A 24,497-nucleotide genomic window follows, 5' to 3' on the forward strand; every position below is an offset into this window, starting at 1 on the left:
TTTTTTTTCTTCGTACTTTTTTATAATGGCAACTTTCGGATGCCCCATCTTGCCTTAGTAGAAAGAGCCAGTCCAAATTATTTGCGGCTATACGTTAACCCGAAACACACTTTCACTTCTACACAGACGAGCTGCGCTTATTCACATAAGGCCAGGATACTTTCAAAGTACTGTATTATATTATGCGCACCATGCCGTAAATTCTGTCTGATAGCCAAGTCAAGGGAAATTAAATATTTGAATAAAACGAGTGAACGGAATTTAAATATCAAATTTTCAATGCCTACGCCATCTTTGGTACACCAATAAAAGCTTCAGCGTACTGGTGGCGTTACCTCGCTTCATCCCCTTAAAGCCGTCTCAAAGGCGCGGCAGTTACCCTATCAGGAGAGGGCGCCAGCATAGCAGCAGCACTAGCTACACGTAGGATCACGGTTGCGTACGCACCAAAGGCGCTCTTCATCGTTAGTAACTTGACGCGAGCGGATGCTCCGTTCATGGCTGCGCTCTTGCCAGCGAAGTACTATATCGCCGGCCATAGCAAAAGCAAACATTCGACCGTATACCCTTCCTGGTGAGTCTGACGACCTCCTTTCCATAGCAACATTTATTGCTCGCTGACATTATTGTTTGAGAGCAATAAATGTCTATTCGGCGTTAGTGGTTGTTGTTCGTTTGTTTCCAAGGGCATCCGCCTTAATCGGCGTGCTGGTAGCGCGCGGTCATAAGATGGGGTCGAACGGTTTCAACTGTCAGCCGAGAAAAGGCATGAATAACCCATTTACTATTGCCGTGAGAAAAAAATAAGCGTGAACTATTAAAATGAATTATGCCGCACGTCCAATTTATTGACGAATGCCCAGAGGTTTGGGATCAAGAAAAAATTTATTCGAATAAAATATGTGTTCTGCTCAAATTGGTTTGGTTTGTGAGGTTTAACGTCCCAAAGCGACTCAGACTATGAGGGACGCCATAGTGGAGGACTCCGGAATTTTCGACTACCTGGGGTTCTTTAACGTGCAGTGACAACGATCAGCACACGGGCGCCTTGCTCTTCGCCTCCACTGAAAAGCGGCCGCCGAGGCCGGGATTCGAACCCGCGTCCTTGGGAACAGTAGTCGACCGCCGTAAACACTGCGCCACCCCGGCGGGGTTGTGTTGAAATTAGTGAGACCGCAAGAGCGACAGTAATGTCGATAAAGAACCAGCAAACTATTACAGCCTAGATGCGTGACGCTTCACCAAGGCCGAAAGCTTAGTCTCCTAAAGCTGCTATGAGCCTGTAAATTTGCTTTTTGAATGCTTCTTTTTTTTAGAGCATTGCAGTGGGAATAATACCGGTGCCCTGTGAAATCATTAGTCCACGTGAATTATTCCCAGTTCGCCAGAAATACTGATGCTTCCATCAATGGCGTCATTCATGCATATATCAATATAATTTGGGGCGTTAAACTGCTTACACTATGCAATAACAACATGTTGATTTCATTCGGCGGATTTCATTATACAGACTTGTCCCTAAATTATTCAATTAAAACTGAATTTTGAGATATACTACTCATGCCGAGCATTTTCCGTGGTAACGGCGGCGCACGAACCTTTGTCGTTCCAATAACTTTGTTGGCTTCTGGCTCAACTTCGTTCGTGTAATGCATCGTTCTGTTCCACGTCACCGGGTCTGCAAAAACACAGAGGTGATTTCAGCGCTTGCAGAATCATTCCATGTTGCTGTGTTCGAATGCCTGCCGCATTTTTTAAGCTAACTTTCGGCAATGTTTTGGTGAAGAACTTTCTGTGCCTTACTGCGGTTAAGTGAGTATTAGGTAGTTTTCATATCACTATCGATCTTAGCTTGCCTCGCCCGAATCATTGCCGTTCTGGCCTTTTACGGTACGTGAATGCAATTAAGTTGACATCACCAATCCTAAACTGAAACATGCAAAATTTGTTCACGCATACCATGCAAAAGAACATTCTTGAACTCAATCCCAGCATTATTTTCAGTGTACAATAATCACATTTTCTTGCACGAACAAAACAAGTACTGGCAGAAACATCACTGCGTGTCACAAACAACACGTCTTCGAGATTAGCTCTGGCTAAAGTTTGTGTGTGCAAAGAACCTAGCCTCAGCAAGTCACTCAAGCGCTCGTGCATTCGTGCATTCCTGTGTGCGTTAAAAGCAATGCGCATACGTGAGAACACTGTGTGCCCCATACAAAGTTTTACAACTCCATACAGCATAAACAGAGCACGATCAATAATGAATTTGCGGCCCAGCCCTTAATACAGCCTGATAAGCATAACTTTCAGTTTCATTATCCAGTGGCAATAAGACGAGATTTTAATAGATCGAATTGATTTGAAATTATTATGAACTGCGTTTTTAAAGGGAAATGCTACTCCCTCATCTATTGCTTTAACTATACTTTTATTTTCTTTGCTTTCATTATGGTCCCCAAATTAAATGTTAAAATAAATGCTTGGGGAACTATAGTTGACTGAATCACCGCATGAAGTAGACGTTGTGGAAAAACACCATTTCTGAATTGCGAACCGCCGCACACACCTTCGGGGGATGCCGAGTTGAGAAGTTCCGGTGTACCTTTTGCTGCCGTCACGCGCAATGTGTCAGTCTGCACGGTGATCTGGAACTTTCCGAGCAGTTGGTAGTGATTGGTAGCGGCAAATATGTAGGCATGACCGCCATCCGATAGCCGGGTAAAGTTGATCGGGTACTCCAGGTCTTGGTCGAAATTGAGATCTTGGGGCTGGGGCGAGGAGGACGGGTAGGCGTATCGATTCCTGTACTTGACTACGAATGCCGTTACCTCCGGAAGGCTTTCGGCCAGTTGTCTGTCGACGTCGGTGTCACCACCGCCCAAAGCGAGTACTATGTGGCACCCCTGCGAGCGCAGGGCCTTTGACTCGTTGCGCAGGCACTCCAGTGGGTCTGAGATGGTGATGGTGGCTGCATTATAAAATACAAAAGGCCGATTGTACGCAGCATGTCACTGCGCGACGTTCAGGCATCTCTGACATGAAGAGTAAGGGGGGCACTCAGACTCCGCATTTATTTAAATGTAATACATTTAACTCCGCATTTATTTAAATGTAATACATTTAAATAAATGCGGAGTCTGAGTTAGCGTTAATAAGTCCCGTCTGCGGCTCTCGTTGCAGTTCCTTTTTCGCGTATATGTAGTTTCTGCTTGCTTAACTGATAATCTATTAATTGGTTCCCCTAGTACCCTACGCATTCTTACTAGCAGGCAGTCCTATGATACCTTATCATTACAATGCAGGTAGTAAGCGACGACGCTAGTCATCAGGCGCTGCTAAAGCCAAGCGGTACGAACGTGCCTAAGTGGTGTAGAAAATGCGCGTGCATCCAAAAGCCCTAGAAGGTTGATTCATGTCCCAACCTCCCATCTGAAATTAGAAAGGCGAGTTGGGAGCTCTTCCTAACTTTTAGATATCATGAGCTTTCGTTATGCCACACACCCTTCCGATGAATGAGTGGGCAGTCATGTCAAATGCTAGCAACCATGTTCAAGAGCCATGGCCTTGATTGTTCGCTCACATAAGCGACAACGCCGGATTTTCTCCACAGTTTGTGCCTTTAAAGTATAAACTGGTAGGAAATTGCCCCTGATGAGCTCACCAATTCGCGGGACACTGATTCTTTCCTAGCTAATTGAGCGCAAATAGATTTAACGCACAGACAGGCCCCAATAACAGTGGCCAACAACTGTAAATATCAATGACCCAAACAGGCAAAGTGGACCTAAAAATTAAGGAGAAGAAACCGAAAGCAAATTTCCTAAGCCTTAGAAGAAAACAAGAACTTACGATATACAGGAAGGCGTTGAAATTGCTAAGGGGATGCGGACCACGAGCTTACAATTAATAGAGCAACAACACTGGGGCGAACGTAGTTGGGAAGGGCTCTGATATCATGAATGACAGTTTACCAGAACCATTCGCGAAGATGGTGTATAATAGCTGTGTCATAAAGGTGTTTATCTCTGATACAAAAAAACGTGGAGGCCGCAGAAGATGGTAGAACCTAAACAGAAGACACGGCAGAGAGCTTTGGGAGGGAAATTGATATGCCTAACTATAAACAGAAAAGAAGCGAGAAGAGTTGGTTGAGCGAGCGAGTGGTTGAGAGAAAAAAGATTTCTGTTCGAAACCAAGACGAAAAACACCGCATGACGAGAACATGTAACGGTAAAGCAAGGTACCCGATAGACGAATTGGGCAACAGATTGGGTTGCAAGCGAGCGTAAGCAAAGCAAGTGGTGGAAGAAAGTGAGCCTATGACGATCAGAAAACTTATAGGAGTTACGTGGCTACTACGGACACAAGACAAGGTTAATAAGTGGGATATAGAGGAGGCGTTTACTCTCTAATGAGTTTGGCCAGTGGGTGATGATGGCAGCCTCTGACCGCAAACACAGAAACAAACAAATCAAAATTCAAAACAGATAAAAATTTTGAGGATACAAAAGCTTGGCCTTAAAAGGCCTTGTGCGAAAAAGTTCATTCTACAGCTAACCGCTCTGTTAGGAACTTTGTTCGCATATGTGAGCTTTTGTACTCGCTTAACGCAGTAGATTTTAAATTGTGGCATCTATTTTCACACACATAATCACTAGCATGTAGTCGCAAGTTGCCAAAATAAGTTACCGACTACCTGATGTAGGTATAAAGCCCCGATATACACAAGCTTACAAAGTGTCGCGTGCCCCAGGACTGTAATTCAAGATTCAATGCTCCCGTAAGGTTTGATTACCTTCGCATCCTGACAACTCACTGGAGGTACCCGAGTTTCCAATGAGATCGGAGTCCAGCCTTGCAGACCCTTGGACTAGAATTCGTCATGCATTCTTAAGCACATTCGTACGGCGTTGTTGGAGTGTGGATTTATGCTTATGCTGGGTGGCCTTTCTTTACAATATGACAACTTAAGTCTGTGTACTAATGAATACGTGCAAGCTATTAGACGTGCAAACATTAAAGTTCGTAATTAAGCGAATACCAAAGAGCATGTATATGTCAGCGAAGATCAGTATAAGGAGATGCAAACGGGAGCTAATGACATTCTCGCGTTAGGCCATTAAAGAAAGAGTTTACGTGGCGGCCGCAGTTTAAGTGTCCTTAAGTTGTCAAAGCTTTTAAAGAGCGTTAAAAGGCCTGTTCTTTGGAAAATTCGGCTTCAGTGACGGAGTTGTGCCGAAAGCTTACGCTCTTACTTCTTGCAGCCTCTTAGGAGGGGGCTGCTCTTTTCAGACGGTAATGTAAGATGAAAGTCAACCCACCGAGACCCTTTGATCCCAAATTAAGCAAGATACCTCTATAGGGGGCGCTGTCTCAGTCATAGGGCCTGATTAAAACGGCCAGGTTTGTTGTGTTAATGTGGGCTGCTCTTACAAATGATATGGCTGCTTACGATGTATGCTGAGGTGAATGTGTGAGATAATAAAGGCACAAATAAGGGCTTGGTGAAACTAAAAAAAAAAAACGCGTTTGTAAGGAGGGACGAATCGGGACGGAGAGCCGGAGGAGGGAGCGATCAATTTTGCTGCGTCATGGCCTACATGTAACCCATGATTTTATGCCTGTTAATATCAGTTGGGATCTTTTAAACCTACCTAAATCTCATTAAATCTTAACTATTGTTTCATTCCGAGCATTATCTGCCCGGAGTCATCTTTCTTATCAACGTGATCTGCCATTCAACAATTGTGTCCAAGCAATTCAATAATAACTGTGTGAAAAAGTCACCTGGTGGCCAATAGTATGCGACCAGAACCTTGTTCAAAATTTATAATCTTATTTTTCTTTTGCTTTTATGTACCGATTCTTTTCATTGGTATACTCTTAATACATTAAGTTACATTTCCTTTCCGACAGCGCTAGGAGGCTTCGATTGTGTAAAGGAGCTGGAGACGATAATAGATGGTCGCCCTGAAAAGAACCGAAGCAAACAAGAAAGAAATTTATTCACGAGATTAGCCTCCGCTGTGCAATGACTCAGGTGCTCTCAACAAATTGACGCTCCACCTTCTTAACGGCTTCTTGTGAAATAGTTTTATTCAGCTTTTCCTTGCAAGTGCAGGACAGCCCGCGACATTGCACTTAGGATCTAATAAGGTCGTTGAACCTTCCACTGCGAAAATAAGAGACTCGAGAAAAAGCGTTTTATTAACTCGATATGAAACCATTGCAAACGGTTTTCCCTTCTTCAGGAACGATGATGTTTTCTTTTTTTATTACAATGGCAGCCAGTGTTCGGCGTGTGATACTCTTCGGTCCGTGTCACAGCGTGACTAAAGAGGCTGATAAGTAGTTCTTTATTTAAGCATGTCACCAGACCTTCCTTTGCAAAACCAGACGTGTTAACCAAAATGCTCGCAAGGACCAACCTTCTTGCACCTCGTCTGTTCTTTACAGATACGGAAAAAACAGGTCAGAGTGACTGAAAGAAGCGTGGTATCGATAAGTTAACGACCACAGATGCTCTATACGTTGCTGTTTATCCATGCTACTGTGAACGGTAACGTTTACTTCATTTTTGCATGGTCTTATAGCTTAAAGTGCCTGTGAAAAGCTTCCCAAGTAGCACACATTAGGTGGCCCCCCTGGGGCCCGGATGGGCAAGTTGGGCTTAGACAACCACAATAACGCCCACGAGGGCCCAATAACACCCACGAGGGATCAAGCGGGCGAGCCCAAATTGGGCTTGCCCCTGCTTTTTCCATCTGGGCATCATATAGGCGTGGAAAGCGCTAACTGAGTACTTATTCCCCCATCAAGCCCTCAAGGGTCCATCTTGAGGTATTTAGGGCCGATGCAAATAAAATTTGGCTTTGCGTAGAAAACGCCTGGGCTAATCTAATTGGGGCTGCCCAATAAAAAAGCCCAATAGGTCCCGCATAGGCCGCGGCAGGGCTAAATTCGGGTATGCCCGCACATTGCCTACATGGGACCCTTGAGGGGTACTTGAGGGAAGATCAGACGGAAATTTTGGCTTCATGCAGAATATTCCTGGGCTGCCCCCAATGGGGCTGCCCACAAAAAACCTAGATAATTTCTGCATGGCCTGTAGCGGGGCAGGAAAGCGCTCCATCCCGCTTCTGCCCGCTTCGCTCTCTTGGGGGCCACTTTAGGGCAGATCTGATACAAATGTAGGCCTAAAGCGAATAGAAGACGGGCTACCTCGAACGAGGCTGCCCACTCAAAAGCCGAAAAGGTACCGCATGGTTTGCGGTCGGGCTGAAAAGCAGGTATGTCCCCACGCTACCCACATGGATATTTCTTGTAGTACATGCGGGCAAATGCAACATATGTTCGTAATCGATGCGGTAAAAATAAGATCAGTCCAATCGGGGCTGTCCATGAAAGGCCGCAGTGGGCCCCAAATCGGCCGTAGGCGGACTTACCGCTCTGAAACGTCCCCGCAGTATTTTAACTCACCATTTTATTTATGTAATCCATGTTATACTGGCCGCTAATTGCCTCTTCTGGAGGTTTAAGATAACTGTCTTAATCATATCCATGCAATGAATAAAGCCTATCTATTTTTACTCTAAAAACATAGTTATCATGCAGTATTGGCAGAAAATATAAAGCAGTAACTGTTCCGCTTTACGAGTATGTACAGAACTACCTCCAAATTTTTCCTGCGCCATTATTTTGTTCCGCTTTACGAGTTCGTACAAAACTACTTCCAATTTCTTTTTTTCCTGCGTCATTATTCTAGCAGGTACTTCCCCTTATGGGGCTGGGACAGGTAGGTCATCGCCGCTTGCGGCGAAGGCTAGCCTACCACTAATTTTTATCTTTTGTAGGCCGTCATTGTACCCGCCATCGCTTCGATGGTGGAAGACGGCTTTTGTTGCGGCGCTCGTCTTTCTCTCCCTCTTCTTTTTTCTTCCTTGTCTATTTCCTCTTCTGGCCGCACGAGGTAGCGGAGGTGGCTCAGCTACAGGGCCAGTAGCAGGCCCGTGCATTTTCTTTTCTTTCTTTCTACAGCCATAACAACAACAACAACAACATTATTCCAAGCACAACACCGAAATAAATATTTTGGGGGCGATGTGGGACAGCACACATTATTGAAATTCTGGGAATAAATTTCTCTGATGTTACTGAGTGTCGAATACAAGATAAAGAAATAGTGCTCAATGTTTCACACTTGATTAATGGAACATAGCCCCGAAAATGCCAGATTCAACCCATGAGAGCAGCACGTGGTCCAGCCCGAAACGGACTGGCCTGCGCGAAGCCCGCGCCAGTACAATTCAGGTATTAGAGGGATTAATCAACTTAAAATTAAAACCTTTATCAATGAGGTGGCACCGCTTGCACAAACATAGGACCCAATAGTGATTTTGGTATGCTGCCCGCATTCGGCTATCTAGGCTGAAAGCGGGCAGCCTTATTTGGGCTGCCCACATGGATACAGATTGGGACCGATCGCGGCAAAATTGGGCAGCCCTCACGGGGCCCCTCTGGATTTGTGTTGCAAATCCCGCGTGGCGCTCGTATGGGCTGCCCCATGGGCCCGACGCGGGCCCCCACGTCATAGCCCACTTTGTGCTACTTGGGTTATTATTAAATCTATAAAACACGCACTAGCAATAAATATCCCATCAATGCTCCCCGAAACGCAAAGAAAAATTAAACTAGCTCGTTTAGAACCGAACGTATGGGCGATCGAAAATGATGCTCCTCCTCTCCCCTCTCAACTCAGCGCACGCCGGCAGGCAATGGCCCGTCCCGCCTGGGTATCTTGGGAGCGTTCAATGAGCGGGCGTGTCTAGAATGCTCGCTGATGTCATCGGGGACGTTTGCGGGAGGAAACGTGTGCTCCAAATCGGCAGCGAGCGGTCGCCAGAAACATATTTTAAATACTATTTATAAATCATCTGCTCGAGGCAAAGCTTTCAAATTTCGCTCAATACTCCGAACCACCACCTCTGCCCAAAGCTTGCATTAGAAGTTTACGCAAGTAGCATTTCAGGGGCCCTTTATATGCAAGCCATCCATGTGGCAGCAATGGTCTCTGACTTGCCACCGCAAGAGTGCAGACTTTATTGTTATCTTCAAGCCATGTACCAGGAGGCATAGAATCCTAATGCCGTATAGAGTGACCGCTTCTTCACTTTATTCCTGCCAGGTGATTGGCACCTGCGGAAGCAGCGGATTATTAATGTCAAGGCTAACGTCTCACAGGTCTAGCTTGGCCTTCAGGCGACCCCTAATACGAATAACATACACATCCCTGAGCCCAGCGACAGACTACAGTGCGTATCGCTTAAAAGCATGAAGCTTCTTGAGAAGTGAAGAATACTACTAGACTTCTAGGGGAACATTTCCGTGATAATGATCGCAACGAGTCTCCATATCTTAGAATTGTACGTGGGGGGCACGACGCTATCTTCTGCTATATTATTTCCGTTTCTAAAACAGTTGTAAGTTCTGACTCAGACATCTCTCTGCCGATATTCACACGCGCGTCGAAAGGTGACAATTTTTCTTTCATTTCAAATGTATCTTGAGAAGTTCAAGCTCTATGGATGAAAGGTTTCATATACTTTATGGCTTAATTGCAGCCTCTGCGCTTTCTCTGAGTAGCTCCTCTCAATGAGGCGTAGTTTGTGCTTCACAGAAGCGGTAGGAAAGCAAGAATTTCAAATTCTTGCTTTCAATGTAACCATGAGAGGTACAAAGGTTGTTTTCCAGTTTTCTTTTCGTGTAAGCAGACACTGCTCAACAGTTGTAAACAAGAGGAAGCACCGTGCAGCAAATATACCCAGTGCTTAAAGGAGACCATCACTAATTTATGAGAATAGGCGTTCTGACACATGGGGACATCACCGGACAAACTTCAAACAATGTTGGCCGATGTCAGAAAACAGGTAAGCAATGCTAACCATAAGGCTGGTCAAATAATTTAGCTTAATGCAGGGGTTTTTTAGCGCGAAAAAGACAAGGACAAGAAAGACGAGACGTACACACACAAGCGCTAACTATCAACTGAGTTTATTCGTGAAATGCAGCATCATATTGCCGCGAAACCTTCAAAACTGTATTTGTTGTTTTTTAACAGCCGCCGGCCTACAGGCTTATCACTCTGATTCTGGACCGCATATCAGTTCCGTAATCTTTGTTTGTTAATGATCGATGTCGCGAGTCACACCTTTATCAGTTTCGTTGTAGCGCAAGATGCACCGAGATCTGTTTCGAAGGTTCCGACCACTCTGGTGTCTTTCCACAATGTTCCAGCCCGTGCTGGTAGCTGTTTGCGACGTTATCTAGATTGTTCTGTGCAGCCTTTAAATTGAGCGTTGACGAATGCGACGGGCATTCTTTGTTCGACGACCGACGAGCACGTTTGTTGCTATCGCCGCCGCCGAGTTGCTTAGTTCTTTTGCGGGCGCAAGTCAGCCCAATAAAGAGTTAATTTCAGTACCATCAAGCCTGTGTCTTCATTTGTGTCATCGACCCTGGACACCACCAAGTGACAATATATAGGCCGAAGGATAGGAGATAATAAATCAAAACCTAATAACAATGAAAAAGAAATAAATAAAAAATCACAAGGTAGAAGCCAGGAAATCAAGACGCATGTGCGGATGGGCGTGTGTTACGCTGGAAAAGACGCTTTTGCCAGAGTCAACAGGTAGTTACGTTGAAAAGGTCAATCTCAGCCGCGAACAGAGAGAACAAGGGTTCGCTGATGCATTCGTTACCAAGTTTTGTAATGTGATAGCCCTCTAGACCAATCCGTGCCGTCCTGTCCTTACTTTAGCTAAGAACCTTCGCCTCCTCAAACCGGGCCACACATGCATGAAATTTGCTGACGTGAGCAACAAGATGCTTGTAATTGTCATCATTATTTTTTAATTTTCGGGCATGTTCCCCCAGGCGGTCACTGACACAACGTCCAGTTTGGCCAACGTAATACTTTCCACATGACAAGGGAATGGAAAATAATTTAAAAATATTGATGACAATTACAAGCATCTTGTTGCTCACGTCAGTAAGTGTCATGCATGAATGGCCCGGTTTGAGGAGACGAAGGTTCTTCGCAAAAGTAAAGACATGACGGCACGGATTAGCCTAGAAGCCTATCACATTACGAAACTTGGTAACAAATGCATCAGCGAACCCTCGTTATCTCTGTTCGCGGCTGAGATTGACTTTTTCAACGCCACTACCTGTTGACTCTGGCAAAAGTGTCTTTTCAAGTGTAACACACGCCCACCTGCGCATGCGCCTTGATTTCATGGCTTTTACCTTGTGGTTTTTTATTTATTTCTTTTTCATTGTTATTAGCTTTCGATTCATTATTTCCCACCCTTCGGTCTATGTATGATGCTGCCTTCCACGAATAAACTCAGTTGATAGTTAGCGCTTGTGTGTGTGCGTCTCGCCTTCCTTGTCCTTGTCTTTGTTCGCGCTAAAAAAAACTCTTAAGGTTTTTTAGCGCAATATCAAACACGTGACATATAGCAATATCAAACCCGTGACAAAGCTTTCTCCCTACACATTTTTGGCCTTGTAGTACTTTTGTTGTTTTGTAGTTTTTCCCGTAGCAATTTTCTGTACTCTGTAGTTCAGCGCTAACTGCAAAGGCTTCCAATGTTACGAAAACGTTTTATTTCCTACTACCCGCCCACAGCCAAAAACCTCACAGAAATACTGTTTAACAACATAATACTTTATTTAGACTAGTTACAATAATAACTGCTAGTAACTACCTTGTCAGTTATTTGAATTTCGAAAATGCAACTGCCACCGTTGTTTTTGCTTAACAAAATTTTGCGGCCTTGTCCAAAACGCGCGCTTTCAAAACCCCTCGCTCCAAGCATCGGTTAAACCCGCCGCAGCTCTATTGTGGTGTGCCATGTCAAATGCTCGGTCCTGACTCTAGCTACACTCTTTAAAAAAGACCCTTGTCTTCAATTATACGATGGGCTTCCTACACTATATGCTCTTACAAACGCCAGCCCCAACGTAACGTTATACCACTGGAGCAGAGCCCTTATGCACATACAAAAGGAGAGCTGAAGCAATCGAACAGTGGAAAAAGCATGACGTGCTCACGTCCAAGCTGGGCTTGCGTTAGCACAGCCTCATCAATGTAGCCGACGATGCCGACCTTGAGCTCGTCCACCGTGAGTATTGTGGAACGTGTCGGCAGGTTGGGAAGCTTCGCCAGCGTCAGGTCGCGTTTGAAGTCAGCGTTGCAGAGCACAATCTGCGTGCTCTTAGTAAGGCCATTGAAGAGAGGCAATAGCCCGCGTGGGCCATCGTAGAATTCGCCAATCCCCAGTGTCTGCAAGACGACCAACGAAAGGCTCGTATCATCTGCTGTAACCACAGAACGCCGGACATTTGCCCTCAAACAGCGCTAGCAAACACCAAATGCGTGGACCGATTTCAATGAAGCCTAGGTCTACCGCCTGCCACGGTCGCTAGCATGTAGAAAACTGAGTAGCGAGCGCCATCAAAAAAGTTCGGCAGCAGAATTTGTTGCAGGTCCTCCTCCTTCCGAAGTGCAAGCGACTACCGCATGCTAATAAACAGCGCCCCTTTGCGGTGAGAAAACCTGGAGAAATTACTGTTTCAGGCCAGCGGTTCAAACAATATTTTTTTTTGCTTCCCACGTGTTGTCTAACGCACACATTGGACAGCTGAATTACAATAATAGATTATATGAAATAGGTTGTATTGCCGGCAAATGGTACTGAAATATTCCCATTCTTATCGCTCACGAAACTGGCACGTTGAGGTCATGAAGACACCAATGTGCAAGCCATGCCTACGCAGTATACTAGCGACACTGTAGCATCCTTAAGCAAATATCATAAACAATTACACATTGTAACTTGCCTCGCTAGTTTATTCGGGTTCTGCTAGTTGTCAACATTGTCCTTGTAAACGAAAACAGCCGCTGCCTGTCAGTATATCAAATTAAGAGGGGGAGGGGGGGGGGGGTAGAGTACATGCGGTCGTGCAGAATGAATTAGAAAAGAAAATGAAGAAGAGAAGAGAAGAATGGCTAAAAAAATGAGCAGGGCTTCAGTTTAGGTTAAAACGCGTTAGGCGTGCGAAAGCACACTTTTATTCGATTTTGCTGAGTCGGTATTTGCTTTTTTTGCCTTAAGTTTCGATGTGGATACGCTCTAGGATATACACACATTAGGCAACGTGTTCACGTTTACGGAGTATTCTCTGCCGTTCCAACTCAGCCCGCCAGACACGGCGCGCTTCTTCGGCCGAGACGGTAGAATCACCCGACTCACTCGGCGGTCCGTAGCAATTGCGAGGTGGGCCTCTGCAGGCAAATATGGCGAGCAACAAAATGCCAGGCGCATCACGTCGGTGCTGTCCCTGTTTCTGTTGAACATTTTAGTATTACTATTTTCATTTCCCTTCTTATTTCTATACGTTTAAATATATTTTTGTTACGTAATTTTTGGCAGTGGCAGCGGCAAGCGTCGGATGCAACAAGCTCCCGCTCCCTTTAATTCCCAAGATTCATCATGCATCGGATTCATCATGAAACGACAACACCACGCCGTTCATGTGACAAGTCTTTGCGCTTTGACACTCCCCCTGAGGACAACATTTTGGCAGTGGCAGCAGCAAGCGTCGGACGCAATCAACTCCCGCTCCATTTAATTCCCAGGCTGGTTTCCTGACCTGCTGCTACCAGTAACTTGGATCGTGGATGCTTCGAACGACTACACTCAACCAAGGACGCCGTTCATCTAACTGCTTTTTTCTTGGACACCCAAGATTCATCGTTCATCGGATTTATCGTGAAGCGACAACGCCACGCCGTTCATGTGACGAGCCCCTTCATCCTGACACACCCCCTAGCACAGCATTTTGGCAGTGGCAGCGGCAAGCGTCGGACGCAACCAACTCACGCTTCGTTTAATTCCTAGGTTTGTGTATTTTTTTAGCATCCAGCGATGAGAAAACGAAGTGGGCAAACTAAGGTCGTACCTACTCAAACACGACCACGCAGAAGATGCGGCAGATGGAAATAAGCGATGACAAAAAAAAAAAAAAAAAAACACCTCTCGAGATAGGCAGTCTGTTTTACTAGTACCCTTACGGGCTAAGCGTTTACGCAATCATCGCTTCTTTTTCGTGTTGAAAAAGCTTTAATGATCTCGCGCGTGACTTTATTCTAGTTATTCCTAATGATCTTGCAGTCACAGAAATTGTTTTTGCTCTTTCTCTACTTGCAGTCGTTGCAGTGTAGGGTAAGGTTACTCATAGTCGCTGCTGACATATAATGACACAGCGCGCTCTTTCAACCGATAACTGTTTGAATGACCGCATATTTTGCACTCAAAGCTGACCTTGACCTTGCCAACGCCTCCATTACCACTTTAGCAATCAGGGCACCGAGGCAAGTCTGTTTCTCTCCTTGGAAGCTCAAGATCTCCTATAAACAACATGCTAGCATTGTTTATCATTAACACTACCGGCCGTTGGACCAATTAATGTACAAACAGCCACAATATAGTGGAACCTGAAATAGAATTCCATCCTGGCCAATTACAAAGCAAATGTTATCTTTACTCCAGCGCCCATTTTCTATTTGTTTTTGAATTTCATTGACTTGTTTGCATATGTTGCCAAATTGTGCTTCTCGGAAACGATCACACGGAAACCAGGCCTGTGACCAATTTCTTTCTCTTGTGAGCAACTTTATGAACATACGGAATTACTACCACCGGTGCCTTTGTTTGCACTCCTTTTTTCTTAATAGATCGCACAACCACGAATTCCCGCCAGAAGCTTTTCATAAAGGCTACGCAAAATGGGATTAGGAAACCTAGCCACCTCAACTCAGTGAAAGTGGCCACCAATATTAGCCATGACAAACACGCGGAGTAAAGTGGAGCCGGGGACAAGGAGAGAGTGGTCGCGCTCTATTAGCGCCGTGTGACGAGTAATGTGCCTTGACGAAATATGAGCGCCCAGAAGAGAAACTTGCCCCCGCCGCCCACGCGCCAACCGAGACGAGCTAGACGAAGCGAGTCCTCCCACCACTGTGCCGACCTCATGAGAGGCATGGATAGATATTTCTTTTCGAAACAGGGCGTTAGCAGGCATCTGAAAAAAAAAAACTCACTTCCGAGATCACTGACCTCCTCTGCAACAGCACCAAGCAACAAGAAAAGGAGGGTCAGCTGAAGGCTGATTGTGCTGGAAACTAAAGACTAAAAGTTAAAGTGCACATGTTTCTGTAAACCTTTTTTAACTGAGCGCAGGGAAATCAGAATTACAGGAAAAGCTGATCTCGTCTATGCATTCCCGATAATGATAATCGTCTGGCAATATTTCTCATGATCATTATGTCTACTCACTGTCACAAAGTGACTTTAGTAAGGAACCTGAAGTATAGTCCAAACTGCGGGAATACAGCTCCGTTGCATTGAAGAAAGGAGACAACAGGCTTGATAAGTAGCCTTAACTTAAAGTGGTTTATTAGCGACAGAGCCCACACATAATTTAAAATGAGGAATAGAATAACCAATACAAAAGAATAAAACAGTCAATAATACAAAATGGTGCAGGATGTGTCCGGAGCCGAGCTCCGAGAATCGACAGGATAGCGGTTCTTGTTCTCCCGAATCCCAAGAGCAACCCCCGACTGCCTTACGTCAAAAGCCGTTCTTTATATATTTTTCAGCATTATAGTCACACTCGCCGGAATCATTCTAAAAGTGCAGCAAAGCTGCAATGAGCACAAACGCACAATTTGCGCACCACCTGTAGCAGATCAACGAAGTTTCGCTGATGTCTCCGATAAACGCATCCGTTTTCATGCTTCCTCGGCCGGCGAGGGCTCCAGCCTTCTCCTCGGTTTCAAATAGAGGTGCCCCTAACACCTGGTAAAGACGCCTGATGCACGGGCTGTCTTCGGGAAGGGAGACGGGTGTCCTGTAGGCAGCGCCCCTCGCTTCTGGCTAGGCTTTTTATCCGACGGCGCCAGTGGCCGATTCCAAGTGTCATCTCCTGGCCTTGATTGGCAGGGGTGAGTCGCCGGAGAATACCTGACAGACTAATGAAAAATGTCCTCAGTCCATAGTATCAAGAAGTGCGCTTTACGGCTCTTGGAAGACGCTAAGACGGGGCGCAAACTTTACAGAAGGGGAGGGGGAGGCAGAGCGGTGACATGAAACTTTTCGCGCATCTCCAGAAAAGCCGCCGCTCGCAAAATCTGCCAGGCCGACTACGTGACGTCATAATCACACGCCAATTATTTTTGCAACCTAGATTTCCTTGGATTTTGACAACCATAAATCAGTCAGCTCTACCTTTGAACCCAAAATCCTTGAATAAACATGTGATTAAATATTTCACATTTTATTAATTGCTATTACGATCCAGAGGACGACATAAATAATGCATGGTTTAGAGCAAAATCAGCCTGAAGTGAATGTAATGGAGCACCTTCACAAGTTTTATCACTAAAAATATGTGCTGATTAATAATGAGTGTGGTATGGCATATGCGACATAATGATTTAGGGATATACGTTGCGTTCAGTGGCGCCAAAACAATGCTCTGATAAACTGTTTAACAGATATGTCTACATTTCATGTTAGCATTCGAGTTATCATATTCGGTACAGAATAGCCAGAATTAGGCATATCATAAATTGGGCATACGTGGCAGCAATAAAAAATATCGCCAATTTTCTTGCATAATATTACGCGAAATAGGTGCGCTAGCAAAGGTACTTGAAGGGCAATAATTGCGCTTGAAGACGAGCGCCCGTTAAGGAACGGAGATCAGGACAAGCTGCTTCACGATGCGGAGACCGGCGCGGTCCGAGATACTATAACGAGCAGAGGGCATATACTTCCCCTGACAGAGAAGGATAAGGGATGACAGATGAGATGGGAGAGGCCGCAGTTTAAGGAGAGCGCGAACGACATGCGACTGCTCAGCCCGTCATAACACGCACTTGTAAAGCAGCGCTTGGTGACGGCCGCAACTGTGATGCGCGCTATTCGCTGATTGGCTGCAGGTGTACGGCCGCTTTGCCTCATCTTTGGCCGCGTCACGCACAGTTCAGTAATTCTTATTCTTCATTTCAACTGCATGGAGAGAAAAAATGCGGGCTGGACCAGGAATCAGTGAAATCCGCGGTGGAAACTACAAGTGGTATACGCACTAAGATTGCACCAACATGCCTCCCTGGCTCCAACCAAGAGAGAAAAGACGTTTTGCTCACAATGACGTCGAAGCCCAGGTGATTTAGCATGTCAACAACCACTGCCTCCCTCCTGATCCGGAACCAGATGTGACCGCCGTAGATATCACCGGCGAACAAAGCGATGCCCGGCTTGTTGACGTCTATCTATGGTCATAAGAGAACGTCGGCTCAATATCAACTCAGCTTTTTGTTGCACAGATAGCAACTGAAGAAAATGACATGTTGCAACCATACGTGACCGCACATTTGTCATTTACTCGTACACATGAACAATCAATGTTACCGGCATTACATCGTTTTCAAAAGTTTCTGCCATAAACTAACAACGCTTACAGGTAGTTCCCAAATTCTTGGGCCATGTGACCACATCTGGTATTTTTTTTTTTGCTTCTACTACCTGTTTTTTCAGTCCCCAAACAAGTGACTATGAAAAGTGTATTAGGCTATCACAATTGTTTTTTCAGTCTTTAGTGCTCGGTGCTGCAAAGGGTGAACAACTGAAATCTTTTTTTTCAGCTATGCCACTTAAGCTTTGAGAGAAAACCTCTACACACTCTATAAAAAGGTCGCTTCTTTCATTTGGTCTTCTTGATAAAATGCACTGAATGCGGTTGGCTGAGAGGCAGTCGCATGTTGCAGGCAAATTGAGCGGCAACTCAGTATCAGCATTGCAACAGCACATTGTGCGACCAGACATATCGTATCCAGGCGCTTCTGAACAAATCCATAAATAAACAATTCCAAATCCCTACGCATCCCGTAACGCCCATGCTAAATATAGCAAGCACACGCAAGTTCTTTTATGACGTGGGACTGGGGCAGCTTCTTGAACGTCAAAGCAATGGTCTGGGCATCAGCGATAAGGAATGTCAGGGAGATGTAATGCAAAATAGCGATTTCAGAATTGTCGAAACCGTACTTTTTGTGCAAAACCCCATACTCGAAATGGTTACGAGAAAAGATGTCTGGTAGCTAATTAAGCGCAAAAAAGGTAATAATGTATCTCAGGTGAGAACAATCAACTGAAGTACGAAGGTGACTAGTATCTAGCGGCTGATCAAGGCGAACATTTCTTCTTGAGCACTAGTGAGCCTCCTACTCAGGAATCACCGGCTGGCGAAGATGAAGACAAGGAATAGGGCAGCTATCTTTGTCTCATTTTTCTCGATCATTCTCGTAATATCAAATACAGTGGAACAATTCCTGTCAGGCAATTACGAGTTACAGAATATTGACGGGAGTTGTGTTTAGATGAATAATACTACTTCCTACTGGCGTTTGTTTTCCAGTGCCAAATTTTCCGCTCTATGTATCTATTTCTACACAGATGTATATTTATAGTTATGCATTTAGTGTGCGTGTGTCTGCAACTCCTATATCTAAATAATGCCCCTCGGGCATAGCTAAAGTATCTTTTGCTCCATGAACTGAGTTTGCTGCGTTTGTAAAAACATTTTGTACAGTGTTTTACTTTTGTTTGCTGACTGCTGCTCGCCCCAAGGTGGCATGACTTCTTGAGGTAATCTTCTACCTTTAGTCATGTCCCCGAAGACAATAGTTCCGTATTACTGTTCTAAATAAATAAATAAGTATATAAAAGGCGTAGGATTAAGAATGCGCCGCGTAGAGATATGGGGCATAATGTAACGGAAGATTCACTGAATCATTGCGCGGCCATCCATACATGTTGCAATTTGGCCAAAAGTATGTTCATTACAGCTTCTATATAAATATTTGGACAAAATATTCTGTTCAAGCCGCTACTGATAAAGTTTAAAGAAAGTAGTGGTGGGCGAGCATCAAAATACTAAAATGCCAGGAGCACAAATACATAAGGGGTTAACTTTGACGAATATTTAAGTTCACATCATCAGCTCCCAACTGTGTGCTTTGCGAACGATTCGCTGGCAATTAAGCAGGACCACACACTTGATACTCTTTAGTTTGTCTCTTCTTCGTTTGCTGAAAACTCTAAGCTTAGTTTCCAGAAAAACAATCTTTACATCTTCCAGACATTAAAAATTAGTCCTCCTTCCCCAGCCAACGCGAATATACAAAGAAATACAATGTTACAACCGAGGGTGCGTTCTTATTTAAACTAACTACATTTTGTTGTCACATATAAATTAGAGATGCGATTATAATGTTTTGAAGAAAAAGATCTGCAGTGGCTCGAGAGGAGCCCTCGCACTAGGCCAGACATTAAATCATCATTCATCCTGCCACCATTTTATGCCGTCTCTTTGCTTGTCACCAAGTAACATCTTGGTTGGAAGTGCGGCGTATGTCATCCCCATCCTCGCCTTGGAGCATCGACGCCAACTGTAAGCCGGGACCATCGACCGACGGCCCTGGGACATCGCCGAGCAGCTTCGCCCCAGCCCAAGCTTCCTGCCCAGACGCGACCAAATACCACCGCCCAGCCCCAGCCTGGATCTGAAGACAAGGAGAACAGACAGACCGACCAGACCCGAGACGAAGGACCCGAAAGACCCGAAGGACCCAAAGGAACCGGATATGTACCCGCAACCCCCGCCCAGCCGCTCGTCGCTACCTCGAGCCATCGGTCCCATGGACTCTGGTGGCGGATGGTCGAACAGCTCCAGGGGAGGCGGATCACCCAAGCATCATCGTGTTCATCGTCATAGTGGTGGCAACCGCATCATTCTCTTCTATCTTCTCTTGAACATCTACACCATCACATGACCATCAACTTAACAAAACGACCGGGACAATTGCTCGGTGGCCCCGGGAAGTGTTACGAAAAAGAAGATCGGCAGTGGCGCGAGAGGAGCCCTCGCGCTTGGCCAGACATTAAATCATCGTTCAGCTGCCACCATCTTGTGCCGTTTTTTTGCTTGTCACCACGTAACAGTGTTTACAGAGATCACGACATTTTTATGATTGAAGTCAAAGTTAGATTTTATTTTCAGTATTATATACACTTCTATGCAATTATTTTTACTGCCCAGCTATTAGTCCTATGACTTCGGCTACTACTACCATCTTTGTTAGGTTTACATTGGGGCAAGTAATCAATAAAAATGTGGCCACTACCCTAACATCTATTGCTGATGGTGTCGGGCTGGCACCGCGACCATGCTCACGGTGCCAGTAGCTGTGAAAACATTACTCTAAAAACACGCGGTTCGAGATGATAGTGGCCGTTCGGGCGCGCACGAACTCCAGAGAACAAAACAACAACCTTATCTGTATTTATGTGGTGTATTCGGCACAGAAGCGCAATTCAAAAGCGTCCCGTGTATTTAATATTATTGCTCTTGGCGCAGTGGCACCGAAGCGTATCAGAGCGGAAATCAGAAGAGGGAACAAGCAAGCGCATCGCCCATGCTGCCGGAGACTGTCGTGTACTTGGTTTTTGTGCTTCGTGAGAAGTGCCTCTGAACAAGTGCTGCCACTTGCTCCTGATATCGCAGCTCTTCGGTTCCACCCGCTGCGTCTTCACGGTCTGGATTAACGCGAGAGCTTAACATTGCAAGCAAGTGACAGGCTCCGGCTGCGTCTGCGGATAGTGTCTCCTAGCATTTTTGCTCATTACTTTCAAGTAATTACTCTCTTATTAAGAGCATACTTCATCTCCAGTATTTTCCTTAACTCAAAAAACACTGTTTTCTTTCCAAACCTTGGCAAAATAATTATTTCTGTACTATTTGATGCTAGCCTAGTGGGTTTTCTCACTTGGTACACCGGCTGGCCCGCATGATGGTGGTTCTCCTTTAAAAAGCCCCATTAGGACGTTTTTTCTTATTTGTAAATACGGAGCTTTGTAAAAGCCGGATAACCTTGCTTTGTACCTGAATGGCAGGGTGCGGGCCGACATAATGAGTAATTCCTCTCTTGTGACTAAATTACTGTGCCGATGCCGATGAAAATTAGCAATTACTTTTCTTAAAAGCATTTTCAAGTTGTTCAGCCTAGGTGGACATGCTAGGCTGTTCATCATGAATATTGTGCTGAATTCGGTATCTCATCTTTGAGCCAACACAGAGGCATATCAGGCTATTATTGGCACGGCTTGTTTCTCATTAATTAGAACCAGCCTACCAGGTGAAGCTACATGCAGCAGCAGGGAAAAGAGATGCGGCCTTGCGCTCGTAATATTTTTTTCCCCTCCATCGCTATCTGGAGGTGCACCGCCTGCAGACAACGCTCAAGGGGTATTAAAAACCAGTAAAGCTGCAATCGAGCTGTCGCATGCAGATGGCAGCATTTGTCGTCTCCGGAAGCAGGCAGTAAATCATGAGCTGCTAGCTGCCTGTTAATGCATCGCATGGCCCTGATCTTACTTTTCTGGATTTTTCTTATTTTTCTGCTGGATCCAATGCCTTAGCGCAGAAACCTAATGTCAGGAGCTCACCTGATACCTAATTCTGGCTGCTCCACCGAAGCAGTCTTCCAGCGCCCTCTTGGAAGCCGTACACTCCTTGTCGTCCTTGTCTACTTCGAGGAAATGTGAATCTAACACGCCAGAGTGCACCACCGAAAGCGTCGCACTCCTCGCCGTGCCTCGATTAAATGGCGGCCTGATGTAGGGCTTCACCGAGGAGACCGTAGGTACCGGCGGCGAGGGAGAGAACGCCTCCTGGCACAGATTGAAGAATATGGCACTGCACATCGGGTCTCGTTTGGCATAGAATGTACAACGACGCTTCGGAATATGCCATTTAGGAAACTGCCTCTGCGAGCCAAGTTAATTATTAATAACAATCTCATTTAAATGATAACGTAGCACAGTGGGGCTCTTTCTGTTCCACTGCGTAAAATATTCAGCTAAGCACAAGATTAAATACTCAATTGTACAAACAGTAATAAATGCTTTGACGAGCCCACCAAAACGTTGCCCAGCTTCCTGCAATAAACAGTGCTCAGGATAAACTCACGATAAACTAACTATGCCAAAGCGGGCGCAAATTTTATCGAGATTGTTCAGAAAAAAGCGGAAATACAGAAAATGATATTGACACTTACTGATAAAGGTATTTACATCAGAAATGTTTTGTTGCTATAGCTCCTTACTTACCAAAAACGCTGATAGAAAATTATAGTTTTTTCGTTACAATGTAGAATAGCATACCGTTCTATTGTGCATACATTTCAAGGGCAATTTATGTTGATTGCCACCTACAAAAACCGTTATTTCTCCAATCGCTGCGCTCGGTGAGGTATATTGCGCACTTTTTTTACAGCCAGTCGGATTCCTCGCGGCACTGCTCTTAACAAGTGATGCATTTTCCAGCAGCGGTGCAGTATACGAACTTACTTGTTCATCAATGTTCGGCCCTATACGGTAGCACTCGCTGAGCCCTTGCTCATGGTTAAAGCATGCTTTTCTGTCGGCCCCAAAACGGCTGACGACACCTTGTACAGCTGCTGCTGCTTCGTCGAGTAGCCTTGCCTCTTTGGGGTCTGAAGAGGACAGAGAGGCTGGCGAACCCTCTTGACGCTTCTCTTTCCCGTGCCTACATTCCGATAACTTTGGCATTAGGAGAAGCAAAACGAGCAGCGACATGCCAGCGGCAGAAGCGGTTGTGTCAGTTGTCTTCTTCTTCCCATTCTGACGCTGTGCATCACGTGACTAGCATGCTTAAATTCGTCTACATCTTTCTCTGCCGCTACTGCTGTGACGCAAGTACCTGTAGAGAAATCACAGGCTTCAGAAACTTACGAGCGCGTGAGTAGAATGCTGCTAGTTTCCGAACGAGGCAAGCTCACTAAAAAGAATGCGGCAGCCTGGTTTTGTATTGCAAGAAGAAGAAAAAAATGCTAATAAAAGTCTAAATTCGTGCAACCACGCAAAACAATTGTATGATATCGCCTTCTTTCTTTCATCGATCTTCACTTGAAAGCTCTGCGAAACGTACTAGCCGCAAAAGATGCACCAGCAGTTTGCAATTATGCTTCGTATCTCAGAAAAACAGCTGAAGCGGCGAGTTGGTGCTGCATAGTACCCAGAAATTTGGCGCAACGTACACAAACACGCAATTAAAAACACAACACAGGGCCACACTACCAAATATGTAATGAAACTGAACACGCATTTCCTCTTCAGCACTCAGCCACAACTTCATCTTCTACACCCAGTACATGTCATTCGCACACCTCTTCTTTTCCAAGCAAATGTCTAGCCTAATATAAATGTTAGCAGCACAGTCATACTCCGTCAGCCACTCACATGATCCAAGCATGACAGTCACAACTTCCACCACATAGGCATAGAACTGTTAAACGAGCGATTGCTTCTCTTTGTTTGGAGTCAGCTCTGTTAAAGTCATGTGATCATATGGAGAGGCTAGCTTTATTAATAAAATACAAAGGCTTCAGGTAGACGGATTTCCGGGTACGGTTATATGTGTGGGTGGTAAACACTCTTTTTCAGAAAATAATAGGCTAAAGGAGGGTTGTAGCGAAGTTGGGAAATAAACGCCCACAAGTAGTTCCTTACAATCATATAGAGTGCGCATTGCCTGAAGGTGGCAGGCAGGTATTATGTTCCGGTTGTGTTTTCTGCGCCGAAAAAACAACGTGATTTGTGTCAAGAATAGGGAAGAGTAAGAAAGCACAATGTGATAAGTGGCATGTAAAGCGTTTTATAGTCTGTGTGGTTGAAGTGGTTTATGAGATTTACTGACGTGTGGAAAAGGATATAAGTCTATCTGGAAGGTGTAATAATGACAGAACAAGAGAGCATGAGAAATTTATAGAGAACGGGAAGGGGTCACATTTATTCCTGCATTGTCGAAAGTTCAAGTGTGAGCCGTTGTTTAGTAGGCTTACGATTTAAGGGAACTGTCTGGACAAGATTTCCCGGGAAATTTAAGAGGCGTTTCTAATACACAAGAAAGCTAGCACATGTGTTAGTGAAGCCTCACTGTCTTTACACAGAAAAAAATTTCATTTCTTAAGGAATCCTCCTGAGTTTTTGGAGAGATTTGTGTTTATTAGAGGTGCTTTTGGATGGACTTGTCTTACTGAGGAAGTTTCAGAATTTCAGAAGTTTCCGTTTCAGGAGTTTCAGAAGAAGGAGTGAATGTGAATGTTATTGGAGCAGCTGGAGATAATTGGTTTTTTTTTTAGTGTCTATGTGGTGGTAGTTATGACTGTCATGTTTGGACGATGTGAGTGATGGACTGGGATGATTGTGACGTTGACGTTTATTGTCGGCTAGATAACTGCTTGGCAAAGAAGAGCTGCGCCAATGAGATGTACTTAG

At 45.0% G+C, this 24,497-nt stretch overlaps 1 protein-coding gene and 1 long non-coding RNA gene across 5 annotated transcripts in view; one reads left to right on the forward strand and one right to left on the reverse strand.

The window, feature by feature from the left end:
• LOC146190216 (snake venom 5'-nucleotidase-like) overlaps positions 1–2,704 on the reverse strand; it is a 34,465-nt gene extending 31,761 nt beyond the window's left edge. Inside the window, exons 1-2 of the mRNA XM_084600682.1 lie at positions 2,570–2,704; positions 1,599–1,678 (exon numbers count right to left, since the gene is read on the reverse strand). Of these exons, the coding sequence (XP_084456808.1) occupies positions 1,599–1,655 (57 nt within the window). The 5' untranslated portion in view covers positions 1,656–1,678; positions 2,570–2,704. The remainder of the gene's footprint in view (positions 1–1,598; positions 1,679–2,569) is intronic.
• LOC146190217 (uncharacterized) overlaps positions 458–24,497 on the forward strand; it is a 103,790-nt gene continuing 79,750 nt past the window's right edge. Inside the window, exons 1-3 of one of the 4 annotated variants that reach the window (XR_014706523.1) lie at positions 458–574; positions 6,460–6,562; positions 20,557–23,076. This is a non-coding gene — a long non-coding RNA (uncharacterized LOC146190217). Of the gene's footprint in view, positions 575–1,543; positions 1,813–6,459; positions 6,563–20,556; positions 23,077–24,497 lie in introns of those variants that run through there. The other 3 variants (XR_014706525.1, XR_014706524.1, XR_014706526.1) reach the window with 3 other exon arrangements.

Source organism: Amblyomma maculatum, chromosome 4 (assembly GCF_055883805.1).
Source record: "Amblyomma maculatum isolate TAMU_Amacu chromosome 4, ASM5588380v1, whole genome shotgun sequence".
Taxonomy (NCBI): Eukaryota; Metazoa; Arthropoda; class Arachnida; order Ixodida; family Ixodidae; genus Amblyomma; species Amblyomma maculatum.